This window comes from Parasteatoda tepidariorum, chromosome 2 (assembly GCF_982258835.1).
Source record: "Parasteatoda tepidariorum strain Cologne lab strain chromosome 2, Ptep-v5.0, whole genome shotgun sequence".
Lineage (NCBI taxonomy): Eukaryota > Metazoa > Arthropoda > Arachnida > Araneae > Theridiidae > Parasteatoda > Parasteatoda tepidariorum.
Window position 1 is genome coordinate 90,418,611 of NC_141756.1, and position 24,100 is coordinate 90,442,710.

General features: G+C 29.0%; 2 protein-coding genes across 2 annotated transcripts in view; both read left to right on the forward strand.

Moving 5' to 3' along the window:
- Window positions 1-2,863: 2,863 nt before the first annotated feature.
- LOC107438092 (blastula protease 10) lies at window positions 2,864-17,755 on the forward strand. Its single transcript, XM_087156113.1, has 11 exons — window positions 2,864-3,020; window positions 4,907-4,960; window positions 6,144-6,312; window positions 9,048-9,174; window positions 9,824-9,893; window positions 10,622-10,816; window positions 11,443-11,575; window positions 13,097-13,240; window positions 14,431-14,531; window positions 15,980-16,122; window positions 17,545-17,755. The coding sequence occupies exons 1-11, from the start codon at window positions 2,970-2,972 to the stop codon at window positions 17,669-17,671; spliced, it is 1,314 nt and encodes a 437-aa protein (XP_087012239.1). The 5' UTR covers window positions 2,864-2,969; the 3' UTR covers window positions 17,672-17,755.
- Window positions 17,756-22,032: 4,277 nt separating this feature from the next.
- LOC147815897 (blastula protease 10-like) overlaps window positions 22,033-24,100 on the forward strand; it is a 33,618-nt gene continuing 31,550 nt past the window's right edge. Inside the window, exon 1 of the mRNA XM_087157710.1 lies at window positions 22,033-22,196. Within this exon, the coding sequence (XP_087013836.1) occupies window positions 22,166-22,196 (31 nt within the window). The 5' untranslated portion in view covers window positions 22,033-22,165. The remainder of the gene's footprint in view (window positions 22,197-24,100) is intronic.

The window sequence follows — 24,100 nt, forward strand, 5'->3', positions numbered from 1 at the left end:
CTAGAAACTAATTTTTTTTCTTCTGTTGCATGAGCTTTTTTTAAGAGATGTTAAACATTTTCGTATCGCAGATTTCAAATCAATAATCAGTTTTTTCTCCAAGATACAGTTTTTTTAGCTGATATTTTTTGTCCATTTTTTCAAAGTGTACAAGTTAAAAAAACGTTATACAGGGTGTCTCATAATAGTTTCATAATTTTATTTCATAACCATCGTTGAACAGCTGACCCAATTCTTTAGGGTTTAGAATTACTAATGTTCAACTCCGTAGTCTGGTATTTCCGTAGTCTTGTATCCGTAGTCTTGTATTGGGTATTTCTAACCCAATCCAGAAGACATGGGGACTACTGGATCAAGTACAGGGGAAAATTTGCCTTCAGTAGGATAAGAATTCCCTAGGTAATAAGGATTAAGAATTACCTATAAAACCGGACCATGATGACCGGAAATATTATCGTAGGAGCGCTTTTCTAAACTTGTTCAAAAGCACACAAATAAATAGTTCATAATAGAGAATCGCTCACAGCAGCTTTCCTAAGCAATTTTAATTCTGATGATGTGCCATAATTCCACTAGAAGTTTGTCGTAGCATTCATGCCACTCCCTGCTGCATATCGTGTTTTTAAACTTGTACATTTCGACAAAATAATAGACTAAAAATGCCATTTTGAAAAATTGTAGCCTTAAGAGCAAAACTATTTTCATATGTGAAATTATCACAGATCAATTAGGCAACAAAAAAACTTTTCCCCAGTGTTATTTAGGCGATGATTTCGGATTACTAATATTACCAGTTTAACGCGTATTTAAGTGAGTCTATTTTTGTGAGACACAGATTAATTGATACTAAATACATCGCGAAACGTAAATTCAAATGTATAAAATGAAATTATTATGTGTGCAACAAACATAACTTTTTAAACCTGCTTTTATCAGATCGTGGATGAAATCACTATAACCAAAACTACTATTCATAGATACTTAATTAAATAAATTTCAAACGTTAAAATACTGCAACAAAGCACTTTACTCCATTTGCATCAATTTGAATTATATTTTGGTTAAATGTTTCAAAAGTATGTTTCAGATTTCTAAGTGACTTCTATGATGATTGGTCAAAGAGTGAAAACTTTCTGTTCATCTCATAAATATTAATTTGCTCTTCGTTATCTTCAGTTTCTACAAGTATATTTAAAGGCAAAGCATTCCCGCAAAAGCCCAATCTAGGCCGAGGGGGTTTGTGGAGGTTGAGATACCACAATTCCGTGACCAACGGCATGATAGTGGCGTTGTGATCAGCATTACCTAACGACCACCTGTACTTCCCAAACGAGCTGATGCTGAGTGGGCTTAAAGCAGCCACTAGTTATAGAAACCCAGTCCTTCACAAGGACAGTGAAGTGCCTGTAATTACTGAGAAATCATTAAGCTGTATTAATATCAGTGTTATGTAGCTGGCGGTATCGTTAATTATATTCAGTGTTATAGGCTGCGTCTAAGACTTAAAATAGAAAAACTCTATATTTTTTTTATTTCTCCAAGAACAGTGGCCTAAAAGTTCAGACCAAACAAAAGTTAATTCTTTGTAAAATCAAAAGTTGGAATCAAAAGTGAATCCTTTGTAAAAAATAATTGCCGAATGGAAAGGTGTGAATAGAAATCGGTCCAGCCAACCTTATAAAAAAACTTACGCGAAAAAAGTTTTAAATTTTTTTAATTTAGTAGTTTCAAGCAAATCCAGCTGTAATTATTTTTAATTATCACTCTTCATTCAGATTTGGATCGATAGACACCAGCTTGTCAGTGATGTAAAGGGGACTGCTGTACAATGCTGATCACATGGCTACCATCAAGCGAAAGCAAAATAGTAAGGCCTTAATGACAAAATAATAACACCTTAACCTTCACAACTTCCACATGGCCAATAATGTTCTGTTCTAAGAAGCTTAACTTTTCCTGTACTGTCATGACTTATACAAGAAATAAACTGGTCAATTCTACCAATTACGCGTGTTTAAACACCGACCGGATTGTATGGTGGACAGAGAGCAGACCTCAAGTCAGAGAGGTCCTGGATTCGTATCTCGGATAAAGCATGGACGTTCGTTCCTTCTCTTCCATGTACTATCCGTCTTTCTTACTGCGAGAAGAGCGTTGGCCCATCTAACATAGTGCCCCTGATAGATTATCCAACAAATCTGCCCTTCTGATACCGGAATGACAAAAGTCAATATCCGGGTGGGCATCAGGGAAAAAACAGGTGTTAAAACAAACTGGGCTTAATCAGAAGACCCTCAAAGCCTATCTAAAAATATGTAACACTTAAAATAATCCTATTAAAAGATCATATTGCGACAACAGTGTTTACGAAACAACAAGTCTCAAAAACTTCTAACTGTGGAAATCGCGTAAAACAATTACGATTTGATGAAAGGTCTTTTGTTAGAAACTTTTAAGAAATTGCTTTACAATTGAGCTTAAACTACTCATAGATATTTAATTCAATGCAGAAAAGTTTATTGATCCTCAAAAAAACAAATAAGGAGGAAATAAAGACATATTCGTAATTAACCACGCCCTTCTTATTAGTATAATTAATTGCTGCAGTTTTTACATCACATTTATCACACTTCTTCCGGCAATGTTGATAATTTTGGGATTTATTTGACAACATTTTTCAAGTTGACCGTTTCCGCCTTAGTAAGAGTGACAGTCTCGTCAAAAAATATATGGGTAGTTCAGTCTCCGATAAGAAATCACCTTATCATCACCCCCACTCTGGTAGTAAGGAGGGAAAAATTATAAATATGTTCGCCTCAGCCCCTATACCGAAAGCTTTATAAATTCGGCAACCTTGACGAAATCTTGAAGAACAGTTGATTGAATACTTCATGCCAGGTGTTTGTTCGTTAAATGTAAAAATAAGAAAATTTTTCTCAAAGACGTAATAATATTTTCTAAGAGAAAAGATGATCATGAACTGGTTTCTCTTGATAGTATTGATGGATAATACTTTTATGGTAAAAATGATTTCATTAATCAGTTTCACTGCCTTTTTTTTTCTTAAATTGTGTTTATTTGAATTTAAAAATAAAAATATCCGCAAAGATGGAGACTTTTTGAAAGAAAAATTAACCAATTTGCTACCTCGATTTGAATAAAATAATTTACAGGCAGTGCCTTTGTGAATGCCATTATAAATTAGTTAAGGAATTACATTATTCATGTTAGCTGCAACTACTGCACCTTTAATTAATTTTAAAAAAATCCTTCATGTCTGCAGCCTTAATTTTTGATGGCAGTTCGTTATTTTTCTACGGTATAAATACTACGCAATTTTTACGGTATGGATATTACGTTTTTAAGTTTAAAGTTCTTTAATAAAAATGACCAAAAACAGATGGAGGCTTTTTAACAGAAAAACTAGCCAATTTTTTAGCATGATTTGAGTGTAATAATTTATAGTTATTGTAAATTAGTAAAGGAGTTACATTGAAGTTAGCTGCAACTAAAGTACCTTTTATTAATTTAAAAAATTTTATTTTGAGTACTATATTAATCCTATTTTATTCTATTTTATATTAATCCTATTTTATTCAATGTTTGATGGCACTTCAAAATATTTTTAATGAAATTTTTACAGTATAAATATTACGTTTTAAATTTACAGCTCTTCAATAAAAATTACCAAAACCAAAGCTTTGATTTAAATATATCTAAAAAGAAAATTATCGGTGAAAGACTATTATATAAAAAGAAAGCATCGCAGAAAAACTATATCAAAACTTTATTTTTAAACATTGCTTAAAACTAAAAATATTTCCACTAAAACTTTGAAATCAACTACTGTTCTGAGAAATAAGTTCTCTTCTACTAATCGACTTATTAAGCTGACATTATGGCAAATTAGGCAGATTAACCCAAAAAAAAAAAAAATTACAGTTTTAAGAAATAAATTTGTCATGATATGAGAAACTACATCGTGTTTGCTGATTGCAAACTGTTAATAGTTAAATTGCAGATTAACACAAAGCAACAGAAAAATATGGCATGGTAATGAACTACCCAAAACCCTTGGCGATAGCAGTTGTAAAAATATATTATAAATGCAAACATGTTTAACTATGACAAAGAACTAAAAGTAAAAAATCCCCACAATACCTATGGACTACATAGATACACGAAAATAAAAGGTATATTAAACACAAAAAATTTTCATGCCTTAAGTCTTATTTACGATAATCATATTTTATATTTCATTATAATCCTAGTTCATTGCTTTAATTTTCTCTAAGCCTATTAAGCACATCAGAGAAAAATTTACTACGTAGACTGTAATATTTTGCCACAAGTGATGCTTTTTTTTTCTTCATTTATTTTCTTATAACAGTCATTGAATAGCCGACCCAATTCTTAATTTACGACTACTAATGTTCACCTCCGTAATCTTTTAATTTTGAACACAATCCTGGACTTTTTTATGAAACTAACCCACATTTTCGTTACATGGAGGGGAAAACCACAAAAACCTCTAACGATTAGCCTCACTGCAAGTAGACTCTCACCCAAGATCCGTGTACCACTGAGGGTAGTTTACGTCACCACTGTGGTCGGTACAAGCCGGGTTCGGAATTCGGATTAACCAGGCATCGCTGGAATTCGAATCATGATCACCTCACTGGTTGGCGAGAGCTCTATCCCCTGAACTACCACGGCTAATGTTCTCAATAATAGCAATCGAAAACTCTGATGTTTTATTCTCTTAAAAATTTTAAAATGTATCCTCCTTTTTTCAATTACGTGCCTTGAATTAAATTAAATTGTTTACGAATAAACAATACAGCATTCTTATTCCGCTATATGTTGTAAGATGTAAACTGCTTACACAGTAAATTTCGCTTTTCAGATCACGTACGCTTCAAATTTGGAAGATGATTTCAAGGAACTTGATGATGAAAAAGTAAGTTAAAAACACATTTAGCTTGCTATTTTTCGAAAAAAGAATACTTTCTCAGGAAAAAAAATCAAACAGTAAGATTTTAAAAGTTTTCTCTTGGCAAATTTTTATTTTTTCCTAAGTTTGTATTACTTAACAAGTGAATAATAATTTTGGGGGCATAGTTACGTGTTTTTATTTTTGAATAAAATATTTCTTTTTAAAATGCTTGAAAAAAATGGATAAAATAAATTAAGACCAATTTTTCCTTGCGGAAATTTTTATTAAGAGTTTAAACTATTTTTTCCATCCCGAAATATCTTAGAATTGATTTATCTCAACATGAAAACATTTTAATGCAGTTAAATGATATCTTTGTAAGTTTTATAAAATTTGAAACAACTAATCAAGCGTTAATTTTCTGTTTTTTCTTCAAAGTTTAAATTCTGAAAAATATCATCGAAATCTCAATTTTTCGTGAATTTGTTGCGTGATCATATTTAAAAATTTTTAAAAATATATTGAATGCTTATAGTATATCGACATTGAGAAAAAAGAACCGCAATCGAAACTACCGGAATACGGCGAAATTTACTGCGTACATGAGAACTCCAAAAAGACGGTAATTCTTACCGCCGCGCATTGGTAATGATTATGGTTAAATTAACCATTAAATATAGTATTATAATATGTAATAAAATATAGTAAATGTGCTAAATTTAGTATTTTTATCGTAATTTCTTAAAACATTGCGTATAAACCATTTAATCGGTTAAATTCATTTTTCAGTTTTGTATTTTTTACCGGATGCGTGATAGTAAGAACTATAATTTTGAAATCCAGTATTTCTGGTTAATAAGCGGAAAAGCTAACAAATGAATGGTTTATAATTACCAAATATTTAAATTTTATTACTAGAATTACGTTTTTGCTTTCAGAAATGTATTACAATATTGTGAGATAATTTTACCAGAATTTTTTTTTGAGCGTTTAGATTGCTTACATTGAATTTAAGCAATTGTTCCAATTTTATGCGTTTAAAATACTAATATTACAAAGCAGATATAAAACGTAATATTTACGCATAAACAGTTAATGTTATAAAATATTAAAATATTATTTCTTCTATATATTTACTTTTGCTTAGCTCTTTAAATGGAATTCAAAGCTTTTTATTTAAAATGGTTCACAAATTTTCATTTATTAGCTTTTAATGAGTCTTCTTGCGCGCTCAAAGACTGATAAAGGTCAAAATCTTATGGAGGGAGACATCGTTCAAGACACTCCAATAACTTATGAGAAAAACACAATGAAAGCTTTACCACATAAAGGAGGACTTTGGTTGGATAAAATCATACCGTATACCTTTCATAAAAGTGAGCTACATTATTATTATTATTATTATATTACTTTTATATACTGAAAAAATTAAGGTACAAAGTATCGGCACTCATGGTGCAGGCATTTTTATATTTTATCCATTGTTGAACAGAAACTAAAAACTTAACCGCTTCATTCTCGCTCCCGTGAAAATGACGGCGTGAGGTTTCACCCTTTATTTCTCGCTCCCGTGATATTCCCAGGCTGGAGTGTTCAGTAGTAACTCGCCAATAAGAATAAAACTAATTCATTTTTTTGCGCAGAAAACATTTTATTTCTCATTTTACACACCAGATGGCAGTACCAAATTATTTTTAAGTAGATAGTTGGTTTATTTTAAACTAGATGTCAGCGCTAATCAAATACGTATATAATATACGTGTATTAAAAAAATAGTCACTTTTATGACCATTCTCTTGAAAATTAACCGATCGTTAAGGGGTTAAAATATTCTTTAAAGTTTCTACCCCGAGATGCTAGAAAAATAATATTAATTTTAATCAAAGTAATACTCCTGAAATAAAAACAAAACAGAAGAGTATTAGTTTCAAATTAAAAAATAAAAGGGTTATCTTGGAGTAAAAGATAGATATTTTATTAATTATTAACAAGAACATTGTTGGCGATTACGGTGAATTATTTTATGATATAGTTATTGTGTATTGTGATATTTTACAGCAATAATTATTGTAAAATCACTGAACCACTTAAAATAATTAATGTTACTGTAAAATCAACGGTATAGTATTTTACGGTAAAAATGGATTTTACGGATGATTATCTCAGAGGGCAAGTATTTTTTATTGGTATGGATTCAGAATTTTTTGCAGTGTAGCTGGATTTTGATGAACTTAAAATCTGCAAAAATGCATTAAAATATGTGGTAAAATTCATCCTTAAGAAATTAAAAAAATCCCATAAATTATAACCTGGCACGTATCATTTTCTTTTTCTAAAATTTTTATTAACATATAATGGTACTAAACCATGTATATTAAAAAATTGAGTTAAAATTTTCATTGAAATTTAGAACTAATGTTAAATAGCAGAAATACCAATAGACAATTATCTTTTGTAATCTAATTGTTTAATTGTTAATTGACGAAATAATAATTTCATCAGCTGACACAAATATTTTTCTTCCTACGATGTCGCTAATTTTGTTCAGAGTCTTGACTTAATAATCAATGTCGAATTTTAAAAAAGTCGTGACTTTAAAAGTTTTAAAGTTATCGATTTCTCTGGAACTATTCGACCAATTTCATTCATATTTTGCATTTCGCCATGAAAATTGCATTCTTTAAAATTAATTTTATTCCTTGCAATTCATAATTTTTCGAATATTATTAAATGAAGGGATAGAAGATAACAAATATTTACTAAAAGTTAGTTTTTGCTTAGAAATAATCTTTGGATAAGCGAATTTTATAATTGTGTGCAAAAACTTTTTCAATTCGCTTAAAAAGTTGATATGGTAATCTAAGCAAAGAGTAAATTTAACATTAAAGGATCCAAACTTTGGACAGCTCTTCTAACCATAGCATTGTGGGACCATATTACCCAGATGTAAGCTACCCCCTATATTTTGAGAATCAGAAATCCGAATCCGTCTAAAAAACTTTTTATTTCTTTGTAGAAAGTACTTTTTTGTGTCTGATTTTTTAACTTCAAATATCGTCTGCCCTAATTAATTGCCATATTTCTGGTCAAACCCATAAGACATTGAGACTGAGTCCAACAACGTGAAGATCCGATTATTAGGATTAAAAGTTATTTAGGGTGTTCCGTTTTTTATTTAGCGCACTACAGTTGTTGCAGTGTGGTAGACAACAGTAAATCAAAATCTTTGTTTCACATAGTTTAAAAAATAAAATTGCTTTATAAGTGGAGTGGGCATTTTAACCGAAATCATAAGCAAATCATAAAAATCATGAAAAATCATGAAAAAATAAAAAGAAATAATAAATAAATTCCCAAAAATCTTTCAAAATACCTAACAATAAAAAAAATGTCTCCAAAACCTAAAAAAAATTTTTGAAAATGCCTTATGAGGGATATTAAAGTATATTAAAGTTTCGCAGATTTAATTTTTAAACTAAACTATGAGCTTTCATTGCGATTGTTTTCACTCAATTTTATTTTCAAAATACTGTTGGTAAAAATACTATACAATTAAAGAATAATGTACGTTTATAAAGTTATACGAAAGAGAGGCATTCTACAAATAGACTTTTTCAAACTTTCCGATCAGCAAAACTGCGAAACATGCATAATATGCTAGGTGTTTCGCAAAAACTGCTCTTAGTATATATTTTAAAATTTTTGTAAAAGTTTGAAACATGTGCATTAGAGGTGGCAAACCAATATTAAAGCAGAAAAGTAAAAACCTGTTTGATTGTCGGATAAAACTTGCGGTTATGACAATCATCTTACATCTTCTCTCTATTTCCTCCGGCAATCAAAGAGGTTTCGATGTTTTCAGTTCCGCCTTCATCACTATTGATTCATTAGATTTCAACTGAGTTTATCTTTCAATTTTATTATTAATTTTCCACCCCTAATATGCATACATTTTTGACTTGATGTTTTAAAAGGATTCGAAAAATGACACGTACTTGCAGAATACCCTGTATTATACGTATTACATAACTGTTCTCCTTATATATTTTCTGCCTATATATATATATATTACAACGCTAGTTATCTAACATACTTCTGATTGTATTTCCAGCTGTAAATAAAAGTACTGGGGATGTAATTCTATCTGCCATGTCAGAATGGGAAAAGAAAACTTGCATACACTTTGTTCGACGAACAAATGAAAAACAACATCTTCGTTTTCGAACAGATAGTGCTGGGTAAGTTTTTTCTAAAAAAAAATATTACTATCCTGTTAATTCATTCCAGTGATTTCTGGCAGCAGATAAAAAATAGGATTTGTCTGGCAAAAATCTGGAAAAATGCAGAATTTATAATCTAAAAACCTAATTTAATTTTTAAAATCTTATTTATTCTAATCTTATTATACTTATTTATATCAAAATCTTACTTATATTTCAGAAATGCTTTTTACCACTCAAAAACATTATCTAATTTTAGTACGTTATCAATGATCAATATAAAATGATCAAGTTTTTCCCTTATAGTTTTGTTTAAGCTCTAGTTTCATTTTCAATAACTAGATGGCAGCATGAAATTTTCTGTGACAAAAAAGTATGAAGAATTTTTGGAATGTTAATAAAATATTCCAGAACGTGAATGGAAAGACTTGATTGCAAAAAATGGATTGTTCTACAATTCAGAAATTTTCCTAGAATCAAGAGAATTTTTTAAATATTATTGTTCATTTCAAATATATTCCTTTTTAATTTTGAGATTATTTGTGACCTACAGATAGGGAGATAGAAGTGGGGAAAAAAGACGAAAAAATATACTTTTGTGTATTTGGTATTTCAAAATTTAATATTTAAGTGTAAAATATTTTACATATATGCCATTTATTTCTAGGTGTTACACATTTGTGGGTAAAAAATACATGGATGGTCAAGATGTCAATTTGGGACCCGGTTGCGAACATGTAAGTAAATACTATTCTTTTCAGTTATCACGGATAAGATTAAGTCATTTAATGTAAATGTTAGTTCTTGAGAAAAAATAAAATTTAAAAAAAAAACAGATAATCATTTGTTTTTACATACATCAGTATAAAATGTAAGTTTTTAAAAGTTTTTCTTAAATACATTTAGCATTTTTCATTAAAATCTTTTGTAATATTTTTTTTTCGTTGCTTGGAAACATTTTCCAATGTTATAATTAGGCAAATTTAATAAAAGAAGTTTTTAGTGACATTTTTGGCGAATTTAGTAATATTAGTTTAATAATAAATGGGAGGAAAATGTTTAAGAGCATCTTGTCTCATTAAAAACTGTATTAATTAATGACAATCTTTTTTAAAAACTATTTTCAATCCATACAACAGATAGTAACAGGTTTTTGAACACTATAACATTTTCCTTCTTCTCCTACCCTATTTTACTTAGTGAAAATAAATTTGTAGAAATTCCCGAATCACAAAATTATTTTTTGTCAGTGACTTTCACCAAATTATATGACGCATATCAATAAATTCATAACAATAAACCAATAAATCAATAATAATAAATCAATAAATCAATAATAATAAATCCCTAAATCAATAATAATAAATCAATCATAAATCACTAAATCAAAAATAATAAATCAATAAATTATTCAATAATTACGTTACATTCTTTTTAAAAATTCTTTTCACTTTGCTTATATTAGCTTCAAATAGCGATGCATGAAATTGGACATTCCTTGGGATTCTACCACGAGCATTCTAGAAAAGATCGCAGCACAGTGCTAAGGATATTATGGCAAAACATCGAAAATGGAATGGCAAGTCAGTTTAGACCAGGAAATGATGCACCTAGAGGTGTACCGTACGATGTCACATCTATCATGCACTACAACCCAATGGTAACATTTTTACAAATACGAACAAATAGCATATTGTTTTTAATTGCTATATTTTTAATTGTCTTTAGCATCATATTAAGCTAAAAAAAACTATTATAAATATCTTATTTATTTAATGTCAATTGCTTACATACACTGAAAAAATTCAGGTAATAAAAAAAATAGATGTGTATTGTTAAGAGATATGTATCTTCAACAAAAAATAGAAGACAGAGTATTCTAGTAATAAACGCCAATCTTTCCAGTAACTGAAGAATTTATTTCATAATTTTTTTGTTCGTTTAAGTAATGCTTTATCAAGAAATCTGGTTTTTAAAATTATAGCTCTAATAACCCAAACATTTAATTAAAAAAAATAATATTGAAAAATAAATAGTAAATTTGGAAGAGAGTATGATATTTTTATAAGAATTTTTTTCTACATGTCGCAATTATTCATTGCTCGTCCTTTTATTTTAATGGACAATAATCTTATTTTAATGGTCAATATCATGTTGCTTTAAAAATTTGTTCAAAATTATACATATAGAATGAGTAAAACATAATAAGTAAAATATAATAAAAATTATTTTTGTCTAGTGAATAAACAAAAAGTGTATTTCCCTTTATTTCCTTTATTCTGGCAGTCTTTCAGCAAGAAGTTATTTGAAAAAAATACAATGGTGACTTTGGAGCCAAAACTTCAAACTCTCATTGGTAGAAATCGAGGTATCACCTTTAGGGACGCAAAACTGGCGAATATGATCTATTCTTGTGATGGTAAATATCAAACTTACAGTTAAAAAAGAGTTAATTTTCTCTTCTATATAAATAATTCTAAAAAGAATTTCCTTATTATTATTAATGGTTTATTCCTTTCTCTGAATTTTATTGATAATTTTTTTATATAATTATGTTCCTTGAATTGTGAATTACACCATTAGTTTGATAGGAACGGAAAACACTGAAAAGTGTAATTTGTGTGAAGATTAAATTTTGTGCTGGACTATAACAAAGTATTTGTAATTGTACTTTTCAATATGTATTTTACAGGTTAGTCTATCGTTATGAAGCAGCTTTATAAAGAGTGATTGGTCAAAATGTGGAGTTGATAATTTTCAGCAATTTACTTTATATATTGTGCTCAATAACAGTTTTCCTGTCGTTAAACTTCTGAAGTTTGTTTCTCTTATTTTATCAACAAATTTGTTGATTGTTTGATTGTATTTATTGACTTAATCCTTTCATATATTGAAAAATAAATAAATGACACTAGATTAATTTTCTCAATTGTAATAACATTTAAAACCATTTGATTCTTAGCATTAAAATTCGTTTAGTATTAATGATTGATTCTATAAACTAATGTGTTGATTGATTGATAATAGTAACTTGATTTTTAGAGAGCGAAAAATGAATTGATAACATTATGTTAGTTTAAACGTACAAAAACATTGTTTTTCCAGAAAATATCTTATTTTCATTTTATCGAGTGGCTTGGTAATAGCAATGTGCAGATAAGTAATGTGCAGATCACCTATAAAATTTGAGAAATAAAACAATTTTTTTCGACACTTTAGTGGAGTACCCTAATTTAGTGGAATACCATAGAACAAAAGAGTAATAATTTTCTTTTGTTTTCTGTTGCATGAGATTATTTTAACAGATCTTAGGTACTTTCGTGTGGCTGATTTTAAATCTGCAATCGGCATCTCCTTCCAAGCTACAGTTCTTTAAATGACACTTTTTATCCATTTTTTGTCGAAATGTTCAAAATAAAAAACGTTATATGCAACAGGGGGTGACATAAATGTTGCAACAAACTCTTAGGGGAGTTGGAGCACTTCATCGGGACTTAAATTGCATAGGAACCGATTCCAGGAAATGTCGTCATACACCGCTAGGGGTGCTTGTCGCATCATGAATTTTTTCTTAGTGTACATCTGATCACGTCATAATAAAGAAGCGCATGCATCCGCGTACGATGTCATTTCCAAACATGGTTTTCTATACAATTTTAATCCTGATGATAGGCCCTAACTCTCCTAAAAGAGTGTCGTAACATTTGAATAACTCTGTTATATATAACGCTTTTAAAATTGTACGTTATGACAAAATATAGACTAAAAATGTCATTTTAAAAAAATCTGTAGCCTTAGGTGCAAAACAAATTTCAAATTTAAGAATTCCAACACTCGAATTAGGAAAGATCAAGTATTTGTATTGATGCAATCAGTAGAACAACTACTTTATTAACTTTGCTTATCAAAGAAAAATAAAATGTTTCATATTGCTTAACAGATGGTTGCCCAAATAAGAGAACACTGGTGTGTGAAAATGAAGGTTATTTGTCACCTTACCAAGAAGATTTGAAACCATGTCATTGTGTATGTCCTCCCAATACCAAAGGATCCAGATGTGAGACTTTAGTCGGTGACTATTACGGTAAATTTCTTAATTCATTTTATTATAAGTAACTAAAAACACTTGGTCCATCTGACTTCTTTTAATATTGAAGATTTCAAATCTATGTCTCCAGCAATGTCTTATGACAGTATGGATGAATTTTGGAGCTTGAAGTTCATGTCTCATGGGAAATTTTAAGTAACGTAATACGTTAAATGTTAAAATGTGAATGAATTGTCACTAGTGAATTATGAGCTGCGCTTTATTGAGCAAAATGAAATTTAATCCTGATAATGGCTTATTATATTGTTTAATCTTTACTTTCTACTCGGAGAAACAAATCTAGTAAAACTATCGTACTGTATGGTGATGACATGTCTATTTATTAAAAAAGAGAACAACGACAACAACAAAAAAGAAAACAATTATTTACAACATAATTTTAATTAAAATACTACATAATTTTGGTTATGGAAACTAAAATATAACTAAACTCAGCTGCGCGACAGCCCACAGAGGGCCAAGGCCTACTGCGCCCATCTCAGTTTTCTTGACGTTTGGGCTCTGGGTTGCAACAGCAGATGCTCCGGTTAGGTGGTCAGCAGAACACGAAACCCCCAGTGTTTAGTTTCCACGCATGCTTGGTACTCATTTATCGACCCACCGAAGGCCAGAGGATCGAACCAGGGATCTGTGGCACGACAGCGCGAAACGCTACCGCTCAGCCACCGGGCGTCGGAAAGTATTAAAAAGCCGGGAAAGTATAGAAAGCCTAAGCAGGACATCTCAATGTGTGAGAACTAAATGCTCAATGCATAAGCACGAAATATCAATGTGCGAGAGCTCAGTGCTCAATGCATGCACGTAAGATCTCAATGTGTAAGAACTAAATGCTCATTGCATAAGCATGAGTTCTCAATGTGAAAGAGCTCGGTGTTTACTCTCACAACAACTGATTCTTCATTATAACGCCTGACACAATGTTTATGATATACGTATATTTCAGAAATGTTGTTCGCATTTTAATAATGAGTGTCAAAATCTGAACATTTAACACATTATACAACGTTTCAGAAACTTTATTTTCAATGTTTAGTACTTAAAGAAATGTTATCTAATTTTTTTTAATTTAGTGATAAAGGCTCTACGTTGGTATTAAACATATAACCATAGCCATGAAAGCTTAATCTTTACAATAATATTTTGAACATTTTATAAACTTTTTACAGGATCTATTTCTTGTGGTGGGGATATTTCTCAAGAAAAGATAATAGAAACACCTGGTTATCCTCAAAGAATTCCGAACGACAGTTGCGCTTGGCAGATTAAGGTAAACAGGTTAATTTAAATTTTAATAAATTGTCCCTCACACATAAAAATTTATCGTTTCCTAAGACGTGAATACAATTGAAATTTCTACTAATCTGTAAATCACTATAACGAGAAAATTTATTGTGTTTAGATTTTAGTATAAGAAATAATATGAATATTATAAAGACGATATTATTAAATCAAGGATACTAATAAAGATATGATTATTACATATTTCTAACAATTTCTTCGAGTAGTTTTAAGCAAAATTTTACAACTTAGTACGTAAAGTTTTAAATCTTAATTGTTAACTAGACAATTATAATAATTTAGAAAATAAAGAATGAAGCACACATCCAAAAATAAAAAGACAGAAAGTCATTCTAAATCACCAACTTCTTTCTTGCATCAAATACAAGTGTTTTCAGTTTTATATTATCGCCATCAAAATAAACATGAATATTCTACACTGTAAAAAATTTCGGATCAAACTACGGTGTTAAGTACCGGAACTCATCAACTTGGGTGCATCATCCGTAAAATCCATTTTCCGTAAAATTCTATTACAGTTAAAAAAAGTTATCCGTAAGAACAGTTATCCGTAAAATCTATTTTTACTAAAAAATAATATACCTCAATTTTTACAGTAATATTTATTTAATAGAAGAAATTCAGTGATTTTATAGTAATTATTACCATAAAAATTACGATATATCATATTTTTCGTTCCAAACATGTTCTGGTAAAAGTGGATTTTACGGGAAAAAGTACCAGCACCCTAATTTCTAGCATTTTTTACCATAATTTGATCCGGAATATTTTACACTGCATGTCCCGCAGCATCAATGGTGCTTGTCATATTTGTTTAATTTAAATTTTTCCAAATAATAAGCAATATCTGCAAAAATACAGAGTATAAATAAGGGGCCGTTCAAAAAGTACGTACATCCCGAAGGGGGGGGGAGGGGATTTGCTATTATGTACGGTTTTGTACGATGGGGAGGGGGGGAGGTATTATACAAAGTACGTACTTCATAAACATACACCAAATTTAAATTTGACTTTATCCTACACCCTCCTTAAGTAAATATTTAATTTTATTTAAAACATAATTATTTTAATTTTTATGAAAAAGGGGGGTAGACTAATAAAATGTACGTACTCTAAGGGGGGGGGGGTAAGACCTTATGTACGGTAATGTACGAAGGGGGGGAGGGGTTTAAAATTTCTCCATTTTTGTGTACGTACTTTTTGAACGGCCCCTAATGTGTTTTATAATATACAAATAATACCTCATAAAGTATATCGCCATATTTTTCATGCAGTTATATTTATGTTAATAGTGAATAAAATATTTATCTTTTTCTCCAAGACAATACTTTTACTTTATAATTTAAAACTAAATTTCTTGTCTGTTTTATTTTTATTTCTAAGAAAATACTGTAAATTATTAATATAATTTTTCAGGCACCTCAAGGCAACAAAGTTGAAGTTACTTTTGAAGATTTTAGCTTTCGTTCAAGAATGGATAAACCGGGCAATAAATACAACGGTTATTGTGTTTTTGAACATGTGGAAATTCGAACATCAAATATGGAAGAAGGAGAATTGTAAGAAAAAAAATCACCATGGAAATTTATATGATAGTTATAAGACTAAAAAATATTTTTATGTTAAGCTCATTTACAGCGTTAATCTCAGCGTAATATAAATTTAAAAATAACCAGTCGTAATATGAGTCCAAACATAACATTCATTTATAATATTTTTTCAAATTTATAATTATAACATTTTTAATAATTATACTTATTGCTTTTCATAGTGCTGTTTTCTGATTTTTGTTTTACAAGTTTAAATAGTATGATTCGCTTTACAAGAAAATAATATGATTACAACTACTAAAATATAATAAAATTTGACGTGTTCGGGCTTATGTCCATGTAGAAAGAAACTATTATTTATGTAAATTTTAATAATAATAATGCTATAATTATTAATTAATTAAATTTTAATAATAATAATATTATAATTAAAAACAGTTTTAAAATTTTCAAGCGAATAGAAATATTGATTTTATGTTATAAACTGAATTACACAAACCTTCATTAACTCACATGAAAAATCATTCTGATGCAAATGTAAGCATAAAATTTGTAATTTTACATAAGGTACATTAAAAAAAAATAGTTACATACTTTAAATACACTTACAAACCAATTTAAATAATACCATTACTATCAGTGCTATTTGTACCAACATATTTTTACATTTTAGTAAAAATGCTTAAACTACAAATATATATATATCAACAAGTTGTAAGATATATGGTAAAAATAATCTGATAAAATTTCTGCACTGTAGGGTAATGATATTTCTTTTAAAAAATACTGGTTCTAAAAACCAAAATATACGGTATTTAAACCACATGTTTGGTAATTTTTCCATTCATATGGTAATAGTTTACCGAAAACTTTGACTTTCAAAATTGTAGTTCTTATTACAACACATTTAGTAAAAAGTACAAAACTAATATAATAAATTTTATCGAATAAATGGTTTTTATGCCATGCTCTAAGGTATCATGATTTACCAAAGCTGAGTTATCATGATTTACCACGAGCTACCAAATTTTACCACATTTGCCAAATTTTTATATAAAATTCTATTTTATCATTAATTTTACCAAGAAAATCTAAAAAGCGCTTCGGTATAAATTATAAAACTATTTTGTGTTCCAATAAAGCCCGAAACACGTTAAATTTTATTATATTCTGGTAGTTTTAATCATATTATTTTCTCAGTGTATATGCATTTTTTTAAAAAAAATTTTTAAAATAAAATAAATGTAGTTGCAGAAATATGTTGTTTAAAAAATTGAAAATATTAAACATATCAAAAACGACGAAACTTATTTCAAAAATCACTTAATCTAAAATGTTCCAAAAAATAAAATTCAACATATTATTGAGAGTCAATTTTAATCAGACTTAGTTATGTTTCTCTTAAAATAATAATCTTTGTTTTACTTTCAGTTTCTGTGGGGAGGATATTCCAAAAATGTCAAAAATGATTTCAACATCGAATACGTTTCTCATTCTCATTAAAGCTGACAGCAAAGGACAAGGTCGAGGACTAAAAGCTTCTGTAAAATTTGTGTGAAGGCACTATATTTCTTAGATGTGTCTGCACCTGTATTTAAATGATTTTTACAAAGCCATGCAATAAAATTTTTATTTTGTGTAACCGTATTTTTTCATTTAAATTTTTTCTCAGCGATTGGAAAAAAAACAATGTCAATATATATAAATGTTAATACAGAGAATATTCAACTCGCTTTACTAATCCCGATAAAGTTTAATACAGTAATAGTCTTTAGAATAGAATATTTTTGTGAACGGAATTCTGTCTATTTCATTGTGATTAGGAAAATATGCGTTTTTAAAAATCACGTTGTCACGGAATTACCGCCAAGATAGAGAAAAATTATATACCTGTCAGTGTGAGTATGCAGTGTTCCAAAGCAAGTTTATATTAATAATTGTTTAATATATGTGCATTCAACAAATTGGTTTCCATGTGATTGAAATAAGAATTGGTAACGTTTTTCCAAAAGTTTTAAGGCATTAAGATAAAGAGACTGGATTTCTTTACGCATCATTATGTTTAGAAAGAAAGTATTTATATTCAAATCCATTGATGTGTGTATATTTAAACATGTGTATAATACACACACATGTGTATATTTAAACATGTTCAAATATATTCAAGCATATTCATATTAGAGATGGCACCGGCGACGCATGCTAGGGCTTGTTTACTGAACAAAACGATATTGGGCTTGGACAAGCTCGTATTCATAATAAAATTCTCATCCTTTAAACCAGGCTTTCCTAAAGTGTGGCACGCGTACCCCCTGGGGTACGGGAACTGTTTAGCGGGGGTACGCTTTCTTATGCGAAATTTCTTGCAACAAACGAAAATTTCAAAAAGTTTTTTTTAAAAGCAAAACTAGCCATGAAAATTTACAATAGCGTATTTTTCTATTGATTATTTTTTTGCAAAGTTAACAGTTAATAATTCGTGGTGTCAACCGCCAGTTGTGATTTTTAACTTTTGTGCAATTTTCTATAGTAAAGGTTTGTAATAAATTCTACTTATTTTGATTATTTTCATAAAATATAATTTTTATCCCTAACTTAGAATATGAATTGCTGGTTAATATTTACAAAACTTTGCACTAAAAAGGAAAAACAAACACGTTTTTAAAAAAATACATAAATTTTTTTAATTCGTGGTGCACAGCGTAACGAAAAATTTAGAAAAGGTACACAAAAGTCATAAGTTCGGGAAACACTGCTTTAAACAAACGTTTATTTCCATTATTAAGCATTGAAAATGCAAAATTTATAAGGTATAAAAAGTTTAGTGATCAGCTTCTTTTGTTCGGTGCTTTTGTTTTGTGACGCACTAATTGTCAAATGACTTTTATTTAGCTGAATATTTAATTTTTTTTTTTCTGAATTTTTGTTATCTTGGAGTTTTATGTATCTGAGTTTTCCTCTTCACTGTTGCTTTCACAGGTTGGTGACAGGTGGTAAGCAGGTAAACAGGTGGGAAGTTTTTAATTTACTAATTTCTTTGTTTTGACATCAAAGCCCAAGTGACAAGATCTCAAAATTTCACCTTTTTCGAAAGTACATCTCGGGCTCACGTGGACTCGAGCTCTAAGTAATCCTATGTGTCTCGGACTCAGGAGTACTCAGATTAAAATTCTTCTGCCCAAGACGCCCAAAGGTGAGCCCGAGTTCATCTCTAATTCTCACACACTTACGCATTAACAAATACATTATAGTTTAGTAACACTTGGGGTAACTTTTTCTTACCCTTCCGGTTCAATATTGAATCACAATATTCTTACCATTTACGCAATTATCGAGCAAACTTGCATAAACCTTGAAAACGTGATAAGCTGAAGGATATTACGTTCAAGTTGAGCAATATTGTGGTGCAATCAAGTAAATTTGAACGACAGTAAGGTTAAACTTCGCAACATGCGAAGATTGCAGAAATTCGGGCTATAATATGGATTAGAGCTTTAAATCTTTCCTAACTTAACTCTTTACAGAGAAGTAAATGTCATCTAAACGGTTAGAAGAAAAACAAATGAATTTCAGATTAGAGTATAACAAGTAAAGTACGTAAAAATAAAGAGTAAGTGAAATGTTCCCCAAATATAAAGAGTATTATGAGTAAACTAAGGAACCCCGAATATAAACCAAAGACAAAATTTTTGATTGGACCATCAAGATATTTTAATGTTAGTTTCTTTATGGCCCATCACTATTTCATTGTAACCATCATCCAACAATCATATGGCAATGAGTTTTGAAGGGCTAGCAAACTTTCCATCATTTCATGTTGGAAGATGATGGTCAATCAACATGTCATGTTAGAAATTCTTTGATACTTAAAAGGATTTTATCTTGATGCTTAAAAGGATGGCATAAAAACCATACATTCGGTTAAATTTGCATTACAGTTTCATAATTTTTTACAAAATGTATGGTAGTAAGAGCTGTAATTTTGAAAACCGGAATATCATATATACGAAAAAATTACCGATTTAAATATTGTACATTTTTATTTCATTCACCAGAATTATATATATATATATATATATATATATATATATATATATATATATATATATATATATATATATATATATATATATATATATATATATATATATATATATATGTATATATATATATATATATATATATATATATATATATATATATATATATATATATATATATATATATATATATATATATATATATATATATATATATATATATATATATATATATATATATACATATTTTTCTTTCTTTATTTTTTTTTTACCAGAAACGTCATTACCATAAAGTGCGCTAATTTTACTGGAATTTTTCCTCCGTGTACACTCCCAATAAACTCAGTTAAACCTTGAACCATGATGTCAGTACGTTCAGCCATAATGTGGTACGGATATTCCATCATTTTTATTGGATATTAAATTGATCCAAAAAAATTAACTAAACATTGACTATCATAGTATTGCACTATTCAAACTTACTAAATTACTTACTATACCATAAAATAGTGTTACTATATCATAAGTTAATTACTTAGCACTATATTAATTTTGCAGTAATGGTAAGACATGGTGCAAAATTTAAATTACATTATGAAATAATATGAAATTAATATTAATTTTCGAACTAAAAGGTTCTTTTTCTGATTAAAAAGACTTAATAATTAAGTGAACGTGATAAATTCCCTTGTGTCTTTTTCTACTCATCTTCATATAAACTGGTATAGCAAGTCAAGAAGTTTTTTGGATGGGGTTCCTAGGGCGAAAAAAGAAGTTCGTGGACGCCAGATACGATTCAGATTTTTGAGTTGAGGTGAAAGGGAGAGGATATTGAGTACGACGTATTTCTTAACAGGGGTTTATTGTGAAATGGTTTTGTTTAGTTATTTTTTTCTCTCTATTTAAACAGATAAGATTCTGAATCGCTAATTGGGGTAAAGGTAATGGGTCAGACCTTCACGGTCGAGCCTTCTCCGGACAAAACTTCGCCAGAGCAAAGATTCGCGTGAACATAACTTCGACAGGACAAAACAAGTATACAAATTCTGAAATTAATGATTAGCATTAAATTATATTTAATTTATACATTAACTTCTATAGAAAATTTTTTTTATCTGTTATATAATTTAAAAAAATTCAAATTCATAATTACATTAGAATAATCCCGATAAGTAACTAAAATTAAACTTTATTCATCATTTATTATTGAATTTGAACAATAATCATGATACGTCTGTCTTTAAAGTGTGGATATTTCATCCTGTTTTTTTTTTCTTGTCCACTCTTGCATTTTTTTTATTCGCCTTTTGCTAGCAAATTTGGCTCTTATATAAATATTAAATGAAATATTATCTGTAATCAAATGCCAAATTATAAGTTGCTTAGTTTTATTCTACATATTGCAAATAGTTTTTCAATTAACTAGTTTTGATAGCTGATATTAATTTTTTCTATTTAAGATCAAATAATAAATTTCACAGTCAAATACTAATCGACTCATTAAATATAATAAATTAAAATCAAATACAATAATAATTAATTAACTGAATTTAAATGAACTTTAAAAGGAATCTTTATTTCTTATGCGATGTTAATTTTTCTGCATTCCATGACTTATTAGTTTAATTATTTTACTCGTGTTTAATTTGCAAAAAGAAAAATGTCACAGTCAAATAATAATGAACTTTCTGAGAATTTGCCATGAAAAGATTCTCCCCATGTAATCTTCTCAAAAGTATTCAGAATGAATGTGAATTTACTAGTAAGTACTGTTGCTTTGGAATGCAGCAATAGAAAAGGTAGATAAGAAACCATTCATTTGAGAGTTAGTAAGGGTGTGGTTATTCAAGGAAGTGAACAATTCTTATTGGACATTGATGAATGGGCAACATATGCACCTATGAATGAACTGCTCTGCAATGTACGGGGGTTAGTCTTATGAGTACAAGGCTCTCCTCAAGAAAAGAAATATAGTTTAGTGTATTCAGAGGAACGTGGTTATAACTGTAAGGATGGGAAGTTATGCTATTGGAAATGATGATGGTAAGTACATATATAGTTGAATTATTATAAAAAAATTCTTAATGTGAAGATTTATTTTCGGTATTTACTGAATTGTAATGCGAATTAGATAAGCATTTCCTTATTAATTTTGGAAAAGAAGAGCATTTTTCGTATTTTATTTACTTTTTTCCCTCTAAAAATCGAAAATGATGTTTCTCTTAATGAGGTGACCAAGTTCGAGTCCCAGCTGCTGCTGGTTGATACGAATCCTGCTGCTTGATCACACCAACCACAGTGCTGATATAAAATATCCTGCGTGGCAGACGGACCCTTTCTTATCGTGCTATCCAGGAGAGGTTTTTGTGGTTTTCCTCTCCATGTAACGCACATGTGGATTAGTTGCAAAGTTAGACGGCTATGGAGATCAGCAGTGATAGTCGTAGACTTAGAATATACACGTGGTTTATGAATGGGTTATAAATCTGAATCAATCCCTTCATCCCTATTTTCATATTCTAGCTAATGAGACCAGCTTAAGAAAAAAAGTAAGGAACGGAAGTTAAAATTTTTTATTAAAATGCAGGTATAATGCAGATTATATAATTATTTAACAACAGCTTTTGGTAAAATAAGTCATTATTTCATCACAATCGGGAATGCCAATTCATTTTTTAATAGTTTATGAATACATTGCGAATACATAGTTTATGACTATTTAAGAAATACAATTAGATTAATTGCTTTGTAAGTAAATATATTATAATATTTCAATTTTTTAATAAGAAGTAAAATGCAAAATACTTAATTGCCTTCAATTATTAAATATGAACTTGAAGTCAAAAGTGATATTTCAAAATATTACATAATTAAGATATATAAGTCCAATTTCATAAGAATAATGCAGATAGTTTATAATTCTTGATTTGTTGATTTAATAACATTTGCGTCATCAAAGTTGGAATACATCAGCGATTGCGACGAGTTTAGGAAAATAAAAAAAAATTAAAAAAATCTAGTTTTAGGCACTTTTTCAAAAAACTTCAAAACTTCTTTGAAAAAGTTGCACAAATTGCTCCCGCTTATCATTTATTTTTATTAATTGTTATTTTTAAAAACATTTTTTTCTTCTTGCAAAACATGGTTTTATGCAAATTATAAAAATGTATTTCTTAAAAGCTACGATTATTGCATATTTTACAGTCTTTCTATTTTTTTTTTTTTTTCTGTTTAGAAAACTAAATGCCTACAATTTTTTCAATCCTGAAACACCCGCGTATAGTTTTTTTAATAAAACATTGTTATCTTTTGTTAAACTTCCGATGCAGTTATTTTATACTTCCAGTACTTGAAAAGAGAATTTAACATTTATATTTAATATTTATTTCAAATAAAATAGCTTATGCAGGTGTGTAAGTATTGAAATAGGTTTTTTCTCAAAACTTTTTAATCCTTTTACATATGGTTATGTTGGAAGAGCATAAAAGCAATACGTTATGCTATTTTTATATTTTTCATGTTATTCACGTTGCTCGTGTTATGCATTTATATCTTGTCTGTTCCTGTTACCAATCAAAATAAAGATGCATTTAGTTTCTTTTATGACATAAAATATTTTTAAATCAAATGCCCCGTGAATCCTAATAGCCGGATGATTAATAGCCGGAATGAATTATAATTAGTGATATAGATTTATAATTAAACTAATTAGTTTAAAATACAAATACGTATACTTTGTCAGTGAAGTATGCCAGGTATTTATTAGAAATAAATTTCTTAAAATATCAGTACACTAGTACCTAATGTAATAAGAAAATGTGGTATAACTACCACTAATAATATTAAATACCAATTCAGTAGTATATGAGACTTGTTAATTTGTTTTATGTAGAGGTACCCGTTGAGAAAAGAAAGATGCCATAGTCCAGGGATGGCGAACCAATGGC